Source organism: Oncorhynchus mykiss, unplaced genomic scaffold, assembly GCF_013265735.2.
Source record: "Oncorhynchus mykiss isolate Arlee unplaced genomic scaffold, USDA_OmykA_1.1 un_scaffold_85, whole genome shotgun sequence".
Lineage (NCBI taxonomy): Eukaryota > Metazoa > Chordata > Actinopteri > Salmoniformes > Salmonidae > Oncorhynchus > Oncorhynchus mykiss.
In genome coordinates, this window is record NW_023493658.1 from 396117 (window position 1) to 407530 (window position 11414).

Here is an 11414-nt window from a genome sequence, read left to right on the forward strand (position 1 = left end):
CCGTGCACCCTCTCCGACTTCTAAGAAGATTTAACCCCCTTCATCCCAACATTTCTCCATCATTGTAAAGGCCTAGTTATTTTATTGTGATTAGTGATTCAGTCCCTCGGTTTTAAGGTCAACCCTGTTAAGTGAATTGAACTCTCATTTTTAATAATGGTGAAAATATTCCCATTTTAAATATTTCTTCCCAAAGAAACATTGAACATCTAGTAGTCAAATTATAATGTGAAAACAGGTGAGCTGGTTCTATTCTTTCTGGCCATGTTCTGGTGTTTTGTGGCGTAAAACTGAGCGGGTCGAGCGTCAACAAGTCAACCCTGTTACCAACAGACAGACATTCTAAAAATGTTTTAACAATTAAAAATGTTTTGGGAAGCCTGTTGCACATACAGTAACACGCTTCCATTCCCCCTGTCACAAGGGGATTCATGGCTGATTTAAGATGACATAGTCAACCCCGTTACGATCAACCCCGTTACGGTCAACCCTGATTAGGGTCAACCCCGATTAGGGTCAACCCCACCCCGTTACGGTCAACCCCGATTAGGGTCAACCCCGATTAGGGTCAACCCCACCCCGTTACGGTCAACCCCACCCCGTTACGGTCAACCCCACCCCGTTACGGTCAACCCCACCCCGTTACGGTCAACCCCACCCCGTTACGGTCAACCCCGTTACATTATTTGGCACTTGCTATAGTAATTTCCGTCTTTAACCTGTTCCTCTTTACGACAGAATGTTAAGATGGGGAAACTTAATGAAGTTCAACATGTCCTCTTTACGACAGAATGTTAAGATGGGGAAACTTAATGAAGTTCAACATGTCCTCTTTACGACAGAATGTTAAGATGGGGAAACTTAATGAAGTTCAACATGTCCTCTTTACGACAGAATGTTAAGATGGGGAAACTTAATGAAGTTCAACATGTCCTCTTTACGACAGAATGTTGAGATGGGGAAACTTAATGAAGTTCAACATGTCCTCTTTACGACAGAATGTTAAGATGGGGAAACTTAATGAAGTTCAACATGTCCTCTTTATGACATAATGTTAAGATGGGGAAACTTAATGAAGTTCAACATGTCCTCTTTACGACAGAATGTTAAGATGGGGAAACTTAATGAAGTTCAACATGTCCTCTTTATGACAGAATGTTAAGATGGGGAAACTTAATGAAGTTCAACATGTCCTCTTTACGACAGAATGTTAAGATGGGGAAACTTAATGAAGTTCAACATGTCCTCTTTACGACAGAATGTTAAGATGAGGTGAAGTCAAACGTTTTCAAAAGGCACCAAATTAGTAGAATGACCCTTTGGATGATGCTTTATCCTGGGTACCAGTCTTACATTTATGGCTTGAAGAAGGAGACAACAGATCTGAGAGCAGGCTATAGAAGGAGACAACAGATCTGAGAGCAGGCTATAGAAGGAGACAACAGATCTGAGAGCAGGCTATAGAAGGAGACAACAGATCTGAGAGCAGGCTATAGAAGGAGACAACAGATCTGAGAGCAGGCTATAGAAGGAGACAACAGATCTGGGAGCAGGCTAAAGAAGTAGACAACAGATCTGAGAGCAGGCTAAAGAAGGAGACAACAGATCTGAGAGCAGGCTATAGAAGGAGACAACAGATCTGAGAGCAGGCTATAGAAGGAGACAACAGATCTGAGAGCAGGCTATAGAAGGAGACAACAGATCTGAGAGCAGGCTAAAGAAGGAGACAACAGATCTGAGAGCAGGCTATAGAAGTAGACAACAGATCTGAGAGCAGGCTATAGGAGGAGACAACAGATCTGAGAGCAGGCTATAGGAGGAGACAACAGATCTGAGAGCAGGCTATAGAAGGAGACAACAGATCTGAGAGCAGGCTATAGAAGGAGACAACAGATCTGAGAGCAGGCTATAGAAGGAGACAACAGATCTGAGAGCAGGCTATAGAAGGAGACAACAGATCTGAGAGCAGGCTATAGAAGGAGACAACAGATCTGAGAGCAGGCTATAGAAGGAGACAACAGATCTGAGAGCAGGCTATAGAAGGAGACAACAGATCTGAGAGCAGGCTATAGAAGGAGACAACAGATCTGAGAGCAGGCTATAGAAGGAGACAACAGATATGAGAGCAGGCTATAGAAGAAGACAACAGATCTGAGAGCAGGCTATAGAAGGAGACAACAGATCTGAGAGCAGGCTATAGAAGGAGACAACAGATCTGAGAGCAGGCTATAGAAGGAGGCAACAGATCTGAGAGCAGGCTATAGAAGGAGACAACAGATCTGAGAGCAGGCTATAGATCTGAGAGCAGCCATTATTATGAGCCGTCCTCCCCTCACCAGCCACTGATATAGATGCTTGATCAGAGGACTTCCCCCTCTCCCTCTCTCTTCCTTCCTTCCTTCCTTCCTTCAGGTATATGTCCAGAAGTCTTTCTCTGAGTTCTTGGTGGGGACCCTAAATTCCCACTCCCCCTCCTTCCATCCCATGTTCCATTCCTCTTCTCACCCTGCCTCTCTCAACAGGTGCATGTCCAGAAGTCTTTCTGAGGGTTCTTCTTGGCTGGCAGTCTGAAAGAAGATGTCCCTGTATAGGACCCACAATAGGACCCAGACACTCCTGTGTTGTTGAGAACCGGGGGAGGGGGTCTGGTCTGTCTCTTCAGCCTGGAGGCCAGGGCCATGAACACATCCTCCACACTGTCCTGATGCCCCCCTCCTGATTCTCCTCCTCCTCCAGGGAGGCTTTTAGCAGACGTTTCAAACAGAATCATCCCGTGGGCAACTGCAAACTTCTGGGCCTGATCCCGTGTCACCTGACCTTCGACCTTGATGGAGCGGGGGTCACAGCTGCAGGTGTCACGGAGGTCGCTCTTGTTGCCCACGAGGAACCTGCAGAGGGGGAGACATATGGAGAGTTTAAAACATTACAGGTTACAACCGAAAAGGCATTGTTGGCCGCTACTGAGTATTCAAAACGATGTGTTTACTGTGTGTTGGTTGAGGTGTGTGTGTAACACAGCTGCCCAATGCTGACACGATGCAGCTTTTCTGAATCTGATCCTGGCGATAGAGCTAGTTCCTCTGGGCCTCCACGTGGAACTGATCAGGTGTAAACGGGGCCATGTAACAAAAAAGGACAAATGGAAATTGGCTTCTAATATGACTGACTAACCTGGTTATCTCCTGTCCCAGTGAGTACCGTCTACACCCCTCTATCCAGGTTGTGTGTGTATATAACTAACCTGGTTATCTCCTGTCCCAGTGAGTACCGTCTACACCCCTCTATCCAGGTTGTGTGTGTATATAACTAACCTGGTAATCTCCTGTCCCAGTGAGTACCGTCTACACCCCTCTATCCAGGTTGTGTGTGTATATAACTAACCTGGTAATCTCCTGTCCCAGTGAGTACCGTCTACACCCATCTATCCAGGTTGTGTGTGTATATAACTAACCTGGTTATCTCCTGTCCCAGTGAGTACCGTCTACACTCCTCTATCCAGGTTGTGTGTGTATATAACTAACCTGGTAATCTCCTGTCCCAGTGAGTACCGTCTACACCCCTCTATCCAGGTTGTGTGTGTATATAACTAACCTGGTAATCTCCTGTCCAAGTGAGTACCGTCTACACTCCTCTATCCAGGTTGTGTGTGTATATAACTAACCTGGTTATCTCCTGTCCCAGTGAGTACCGTCTACACCCCTCTATCCAGGTTGTGTGTGTATATAACTAACCTGGTAATCTCCTGTCCCAGTGAGTACCGTCTACACCCCTCTATCCAGGTTGTGTGTGTATATAACTAACCTGGTTATCTCCTGTCCCAGTGAGTACCGTCTACACCCATCTATCCAGGTTGTGTGTGTATATAACTAACCTGGTAATCTCCTGTCCCAGTGAGTACCGTCTACACTCCTCTATCCAGGTTGTGTGTGTATATAACTAACCTGGTAATCTCCTGTCCCAGTGAGTATCTTCTACACCCATCTATCCAGGTTGTGTGTGTATATAACTAACCTGGTAATCTCCTGTCCCAGTGAGTACCGTCTACACCAATCTATCCAGGTTGTGTGTGTATATAACTAACCTGGTAATCTCCTGTCCCAGTGAGTACCGTCTACACCCCTCTATCCAGGTTGTGTGTGTATATAACTAACCTGGTTATCTCCTGTCCCAGTGAGTACCGTCTACACCCCTCTATCCAGGTTGTGTGTGTATAACTAACCTGGTTAACTCCTGTCCCAGTGAGTACCGTCTACACTCCTCTATCCAGGTTGTGTGTGTATATAACTAACCTAGTAATCTCCTGTCCCAGTGAGTACCGTCTACACCCCTCTATCCAGGTTGTGTGTATATAACTAACCTGGTAATCTCCTGTCCCAGTGAGTACCGTCTACACTCCTCTATCCAGATTGTGTGTATATAACTAACCTGGTTATCTCCTGTCCCAGTGAGTACCGTCTACACCCCTCTATCCAGGTTGTGTGTATATAACTAACCTGGTAATCTCCTGTCCCAGTGAGTACCGTCTACACCCCTCTATCCAGGTTGTGTGTATATAACTAACCTGGTAATCTCCTGTCCCAGTGAGTACCGTCTACACCCCTCTATCCAGGTTGTGTGTGTATATAACTAACCTGGTAATCTCCTGTCCCAGTGAGTACCGTCTACACCCCTCTATCCAGGTTGTGTGTGTATAACTAACCTGGTTAACTCCTGTCCCAGTGAGTACCGTCTACACTCCTCTATCCAGGTTGTGTGTGTATATAACTAACCTGGTAATCTCCTGTCCCAGTGAGTATCTTCTACACCCCTCTATCTAGGTTGTGTGTGTATGTAACTAACCTGGTAATCTCCTGTCCCAGTGAGTACCGTCTACACCCCTCTATCCAGGTTGTGTGTGTATAACTAACCTGGTAATCTCCTGTCCCAGTGAGTACCGTCTACACTCCTCTATCCAGGTTGTGTGTGTATATAACTAACCTGGTAGTCTCCTGTCCCAGTGAGTACCTTCTACACCCCTCTATCCAGGTTGTGTGTATATATATAACTAACCTGGTAATCTCCTGTCCCAGTGAGTATCTTCTACACTCCTCTATCCAGGCTGGCAGGCCTCTGAAGCTGTCTGGTCTGGTGACGTCGTAGATGAAGAGAACAGCATGAACGTTCCGATAGTACTGCTGGACCATCGACTTCCTGAAACGCTCCTGGCCCGCCGTGTCCCATAGCTGGAGCTGGAGGGAGAGAGATGGTTGGGGGGTGAAACTATTCTACATGTGAGAGAAGGGGTTTTAGAGATGGAGAAAGAGGGGGAAGCAGACAGAGAGAGAGGGAGGGGCCTTTTCTCAATTAAATTTGCTCACCTCCTGCGTCCTCTCTCCTCCATCCTCTCTGTCCTCCTTTAAAAAAGGTCCAAGTTAAACCAGGAGAGGCGGCGAGGAGGGAAAGTTGACGAGAATGAGCTTGTATGAAATTAGACTTCTCCAATCGCTCGTCATTGGGCTAATGAGGTTTAGAGGGTTGAATCCCAACATAAACATATAAAGTGATATAAACTAATTTAGATGGTTGTACAAGATATTTTAAAGATAAAAGGATAAGTAGAATAAATGTTTACATTCATTTCTCCTTTGATAAAAACAATAGCTGATTTAAAGGGGGCGTGGAAGATTTCAAAACACTTGTGCTTCATCGCCAAAAGGACGCTATCGAGGAGGGGAGGTCCGTCTCCCTTTTGTCTACTAATGAACTGACACTCTCCTCAACCACTTATCAGGTTCTGGATCACGTGGGAGAGAGAGGGCGGGAGGAGAGAGAGGGGGAGAGAGAGGGCGGGGGAGAAGGGGAGAGAGAGGGCGGGGGAGAGAGAGGGGGGGCAGTGGAGAGAGGGAGGGCGGGGGAGAGAGGGCAGGCGGGCGGGGGGAGAGAGGGCGGGGGGAGAGAGAGCGGGGGGAGAGAGAGCGGGAGGGTGTGGGAGAGAGAGGGTGGGGGGAGAGAGGGCGAGGGACAGAGAGGGCGGGGGGGGGGGTGGGAGAGAGAGGGCGGGGGGGGGGGGTGGGAGAGAGAGGGCGGGGGAGAGAGGGCGGGGGGGTGGGAGAGAGAGGGCGGGGGAGAGAGGGCGGGGGGGGTGGTGAGAGAGAGGGCGGGGGGGTGGGAGAGAGGGCAGGGGCGGCAGGGGGGTGTGGGAGAGAGGGCAGGGGAGCGTGTGAGAGGGCGGGAGGGTGTGGGAAAGAGGGCGGCTGTATAAACTCTCTCACACAGTTAGTCAGCAGATGATGTTATTCTACTTTTCATCAACATATCGACTCACCAGATAGAAGACCAACGTCAATATAACGATTTCTCCTCCACTTCTCTGATGATAACTCCAATCAGAAGGTCAACCCTGTCTCCTAGTAACCTCTGGGCTCTAAAGGGCTCTACCTCTGATGATAACTCCAATCAGAAGGTCAACCCTGTCTCCTAGTAACCTCTGGGCTCTAAAGTGCTCTACCTATGATGATAACTCCAATCAGAAGGTCAACCCTGTCTCCTAGTAACCTCCGGGCTCTAAAGTGCTCTACCTCTGATGTAAACTCCAATCAGAAGGTCAACCCTGTCTCCTAGTAACCTCCGGGCTCTAAAGGGCTCTACCTCTGATGTAAACTCCAATCAGAAGGTCAACCCTGTCTCCTAGTAACCTCCGGGCTCTAAAGGGCTCTACCTCTGATGTAAACTCCAATCAGAAGGTCAACCCTGTCTCCTAGTAACCTCTGCGCTCTAAAGGGCTCTACCTCTGATGATAACTCCAATCAGAAGGTCAACCCTGTCTCCTAGTAACCTCTGCGCTCTAAAGGGCTCTACCTCTGATGTAAACTCCAATCAGAAGGTCAACCCTGTCTCCTAGTAACCTCCGGGCTCTAAAGGGCTCTACCTCTGATGTAAACTCCAATCAGAAGGTCAACCCTGTCTCCTAGTAACCTCCGGGCTCTAAAGTGCTCTACCTCTGATGTAAACTCCAATCAAAAGGTCAACCCTGTCTCCTAGTAACCTCTGGGCTCTAAAGTGCTCTACCTCTGATGATAACTCCAATCAGAAGGTCAACCCTGTCTCCTAGTAACCTCTGCGCTCTAAAGGGCTCTACCTCTGATGTAAACTCCAATCAGAAGGTCAACCCTGTCTCCTAGTAACCTCCGGGCTCTAAAGGGCTCTACCTCTGATGTAAACTCCAATCAGAAGGTCAACCCTGTCTCCTAGTAACCTCCGGGCTCTAAAGTGCTCTACCTCTGATGTAAACTCCAATCAAAAGGTCAACCCTGTCTCCTAGTAACCTCTGGGCTCTAAAGTGCTCTACCTCTGATGATAACTCCAATCAGAAGGTCAACCCTGTCTCCTAGTAACCTCTGCGCTCTAAAGGGCTCTACCTCTGATGTAAACTCCAATCAGAAGGTCAACCCTGTCTCCTAGTAACCTCCGGGCTCTAAAGGGCTCTACCTCTGATGTAAACTCCAATCAGAAGGTCAACCCTGTCTCCTAGTAACCTCCGGGCTCTAAAGTGCTCTACCTCTGATGTAAACTCCAATCAAAAAGGTCAACCCTGTCTCCTAGTAACCTCTGGGCTCTAAAGTGCTCTACCTCTGATGATAACTCCAATCAGAAGGTCAACCCTGTCTCCTAGTAACCTCCGGGCTCTAAAGGGCTCTACCTCTGATGTAAACTCCAATCAGAAGGTCAACCCTGTCTCCTAGTAACCTCCGGGCTCTAAAGGGCTCTACCTCTGATGTAAACTCCAATCAGAAGGTCAACCCTGTCTCCTAGTAACCTCCGGGCTCTAAAGGGCTCTACCTCTGATGATAACTCCAATCAGAAGGTCAACCCTGTCTCCTAGTAACCTCTGGGCTCTAAAGGGCTCTACCTCTGATGATAACTCCAATCAGAAGGTCAACCCTGTCTCCTAGTAACCTCCGGGCTCTAAAGGGCTCTACCTCTGATGATAACTCCAATCAGAAGGTCAACCCTGTCTCCTAGTAACCTCCGGGCTCTAAAGGGCTCTACCTCTGATGATAACTCCAATCAGAAGGTCAACCCTGTCTCCTAGTAACCTCTGGGCTCTAAAGGGCTCTACCTCTGATGATAACTCCAATCAGAAGGTCAACCCTGTCTCCTAGTAACCTCCGGGCTCTAAAGGGCTCTACCTCTGATGTAAACGGAGCGTAGTTTGCATCTAGTTCTACATACTTTTGTCCCGCTACGGTTTTTGGACCGTATACGACGCTCTGCCCCTCCGTTTCCGTAGGCCGTCTAGAGCCCTTAAGGCAGTGGAGATAAAATACACGGAGGACTTTTGGCCCCTAAACGAGATATGTGTTTTGAAGCGAGGTCAGAGGTCAGAGAGAGAGAGAACCAGAATACACAAAGGACAGAAGGCAGAAATACATTATGTCACATACTTGCCTGGTGAGTAATGCTTGATTTCATTTGTCCTGGCACAATGGAACCAATTGGATAGTCCCAAAAGTGAAAACACACTATGCCATGCAGAAAACCTAAAACATCTCAAGTATTCATAATATTTTAAACACGTATTCTGCCCATGTCTGGCCTCCTCTCTCTCTCTCTTTAACCCAGATACAAAACAATGTCTTGTTAACCACCATGCTTCCTCTATCATGTGGTCTGCCCTGCTCTGATAAAGAGAGCAGGTTGGGTTGGCCAATATCCTCTTTTCATGTCTGTGTTTCCGTAAACACACAGAAATCACATTATTTAGCCCGTCACGGATGTTACAATACTTTTCACGACATTAAATAACCCTACTAATGTTGTGTGCTGAGGTGAAAGGTTTTTATCTAACTTTTTTTTAAACTACGCAAGTCAATTAAAGAACAAATTCTTATTTACAATGACCGGCCTACACCGGTCAAACCCGGACGACACTGGGCCAACTGTGCGCTGCCCTACGGGACTCCCGATCACCGCCGGTTGTGATGCAGCCTTTGTCATGTGTGTCATGACCATATAAAAGCACTGCACACGTGGTTTGTTCTGCTGTCTGAGAACCGGGGGAGTTACATATACATGTATGGAACTCTGAAACACACTAGTTTCAAGTTAACATTCTTTGTATTCATCCTTATTTAACCACACCGTCACTGTTTATCCAAGAGGCCAAACAACACAAACACTATTGTGTGTCAGTCCTTTCAACTGAGCCTTTAATGACACTTGGATCTCCTACACTGGTTTAGGTCCAAAACTAAACATGACCATTTACAGAAGATGACATTTTTGTTTGATCACACAGTAGTCATGTTTGTTAGTCCTGTACAAATAAAACTATATTTGAAATGGAACTTAACTAAGATCGATAGACCAAAGCTGACACCACAGACCGCTTGCTGTTCATGCGCAACAGTGGGCGCAGATTCAGCTGCAAACACAAATGTTTAACGAGTAACGCCTACAAAGTGCAAATATATATTTTTAAAAATGTCCATACTACGAGGCAATGAGAGTGCCGTCTGAGAGAAATCAACACCACCTTCTCAAAAATGTGTGAGCATAAAAATTATATTTTTGTTTACGCAGTGATTCTCTGGTGCATTAAATTGTGTAATGCACCAATTAATTACGACCCAACTCGTTCATAATATTTGGAAATAACGGTTTAAACTTTATACTTCTCTTACCTTGATTTTCTCGCCTTCGACCTCGACCAAGCTCTCACGGAAATCGACACCGATGGTGGCTTCGGTTCGGTCGAGGAACTCACCGGCACAGAACCGGTAGGTGAGACAGGTCTTACCGACACCGGAGTCTCCGATCACGATGATCTTGAAGATCCGACACCGCGCGGAGGGCGAAGACACACTGGTGAAAGAGTTTGAGAACTCCAGGGATGATTCCATATCGCGTAAAAACTCAAATTAAAGAGTGAGATCTAGGCTTCTCCAACTGCTCCCAACAAGCCAATATGTTATGTCGAGGTCTTTAACGTTATATAAACGTGGCAGAGAACTCCCTCGGCAAAGTTCATGACAACTCGCCGGCTATGCTATAAACTCTCCCTAGTTGTCATTGTCTGTGGAAGGAGCGGAGAGTTTAGAAAGTCCCCTGCTGCAACTTCTTGGCCCGTGGCCACCTCTCTGACAGCGCCGTAATAAATCTCGCGAGAGGAAGGGAGGAATCTATTCGCTGTCGACCGAACGCTGTGGGAGTTTTTATGAAGTTCCACGGTTAATTAATAGCTTCTCTGTATAGGCCAAGATTTTCTAGTAATTCCTCGTCTTTGTGTGTCTCTAGACTTCTACAACCATAGATAGACTCAATATGTCATCAATCCAATACTATATGTCACAATTAGAGAGAAAGAGAGAGAGAAAGAGAGCACATGTGCACAAGACAGAGATGAGCAGAGCGAGAGAGAGGAGGGGTGGGGAGAAAGAAGGGGAGGGGAGGGAGGAGGGTAACGGAGAGAAAGGGAAAGGGGAGAGAGAGATTTGTGGAGGAGAGAGAAAGAGAGAGAAGGGGAGGGAAGAGATGGGGGAGGGGAGAGAAATAGTAAAGGAAGGGCTCCACTAGGGCCCTCTCAGCCACCTGGCTCCACTAGGGCCCTCTCAGCCAGCCTGCTCCTCTAGGGCCCTCACAGCCAAGCTAGCTCCTCTAGGGCCCTATCAGCCAAGCTGGCTCCTCTAGGGCCCTCTCAGCCAAGCTAGCTCCTCTAGGGCCCTATCAGCCAAGCTGGCTCCTCTAGGGCGCTCTCAGCCAAGCTAGCTCCTCTAGGGCCCTCACAGCCAGCCTGCACCACTAGGGCCCTCTCAGCCAGCCTGCTCCACCAGGGCCCTCTCAGCTAGCTGGTTCCACTAGGGCCCCCTCGGACAAGCTGGATCCACTAGGGCCCTCTCAGCCAGCCGGCTCCAATAGGGCCCTCTCAGCCAGCCGGCTCCACTAGGGCCCTCTCAGCCACCTGGCTCCACTAGGGCACTCTCAGCCAGCCTGCTCCTCTAGGGCCCTCACAGCCAGCCTGCACCACTAGGGCCCTCTCAGCAATCTGGTTACACTAGGGCCAACTCAGTCAGCTCGTTCCACTTAGTCCCTCTCAGCCAAGCTGGCTCCTCTAGGGCCCTCTCAGCCAGCCTGCACCACTAGGGCCCTCTCAGCCATCTGGTTATACTAGGGCCCTCTCAGCCATCTGGTTACACTAGGGCCCTCTCAGCCATCTGGCTCCACTAGGGCACTCTTAGCCAGCCTGCTCCTCTAGGGCCTTCTCAGCCAAGCTGGCTCCTCTAGGGCCCTCTCAGCTAAGCTGGCTCCTCTAGGGCCCTCACAGCAAGCCTGCACCACTTGGGCCCTCTCAGCCATCTGGAAACACTAGGGCCCACTCAGTCAGCTGGCTCCTCTAGGGCCCTCACAGCCATCTGGTTACACTAGGGCCCTCTCAG

The 11414-nt window shown here is 48.3% G+C and overlaps 1 protein-coding gene across 2 annotated transcripts; it reads right to left on the reverse strand.

Annotated features, from left to right (window-relative positions):
* Positions 1-1992: 1992 nt before the first annotated feature.
* On the reverse strand, positions 1993-10128 carry LOC110519448 (ras-related protein Rab-33B). Of its 2 annotated transcripts, XM_036971893.1 has the most exons (4): positions 9663-10128; positions 5358-5393; positions 5050-5228; positions 1993-2888 (listed from the first exon to the last, which is right to left on the reverse strand). In XM_036971893.1, the coding sequence occupies exons 1-4, from the start codon at positions 9879-9881 to the stop codon at positions 2516-2518; spliced, it is 807 nt and encodes a 268-aa protein (XP_036827788.1). In that variant the 5' UTR covers positions 9882-10128; the 3' UTR covers positions 1993-2515. The 2 variants fall into 2 exon arrangements, with proteins under 2 accessions (XP_036827788.1, XP_036827789.1); XM_036971894.1 differs by lacking the exon at positions 5358-5393 and having other exon boundaries at positions 9663-10127.
* Between the last annotated feature and the right edge of the window lie 1286 nt (positions 10129-11414).

Bases quoted from the DNA above. Each gene is read 5' to 3' on its own strand.
- LOC110519448 (XM_036971893.1), bottom strand. From the start codon at position 9,881: ATGGAATCATCCCTGGAGTTCTCAAACTCTTTCACCAGTGTGTCTTCG. The intron at 5,394-9,662 runs GTAAGAGAAGTA...CCTTTTTTAAAG, and splicing joins TCGAAGGCGAGAAAATCAAG to GAGGACAGAGAGGATGGAGG. The intron at 5,229-5,357 runs GTGAGCAAATTT...CTCTCCCTCCAG, and splicing joins GAGGAGAGAGGACGCAGGAG to CTCCAGCTATGGGACACGGC.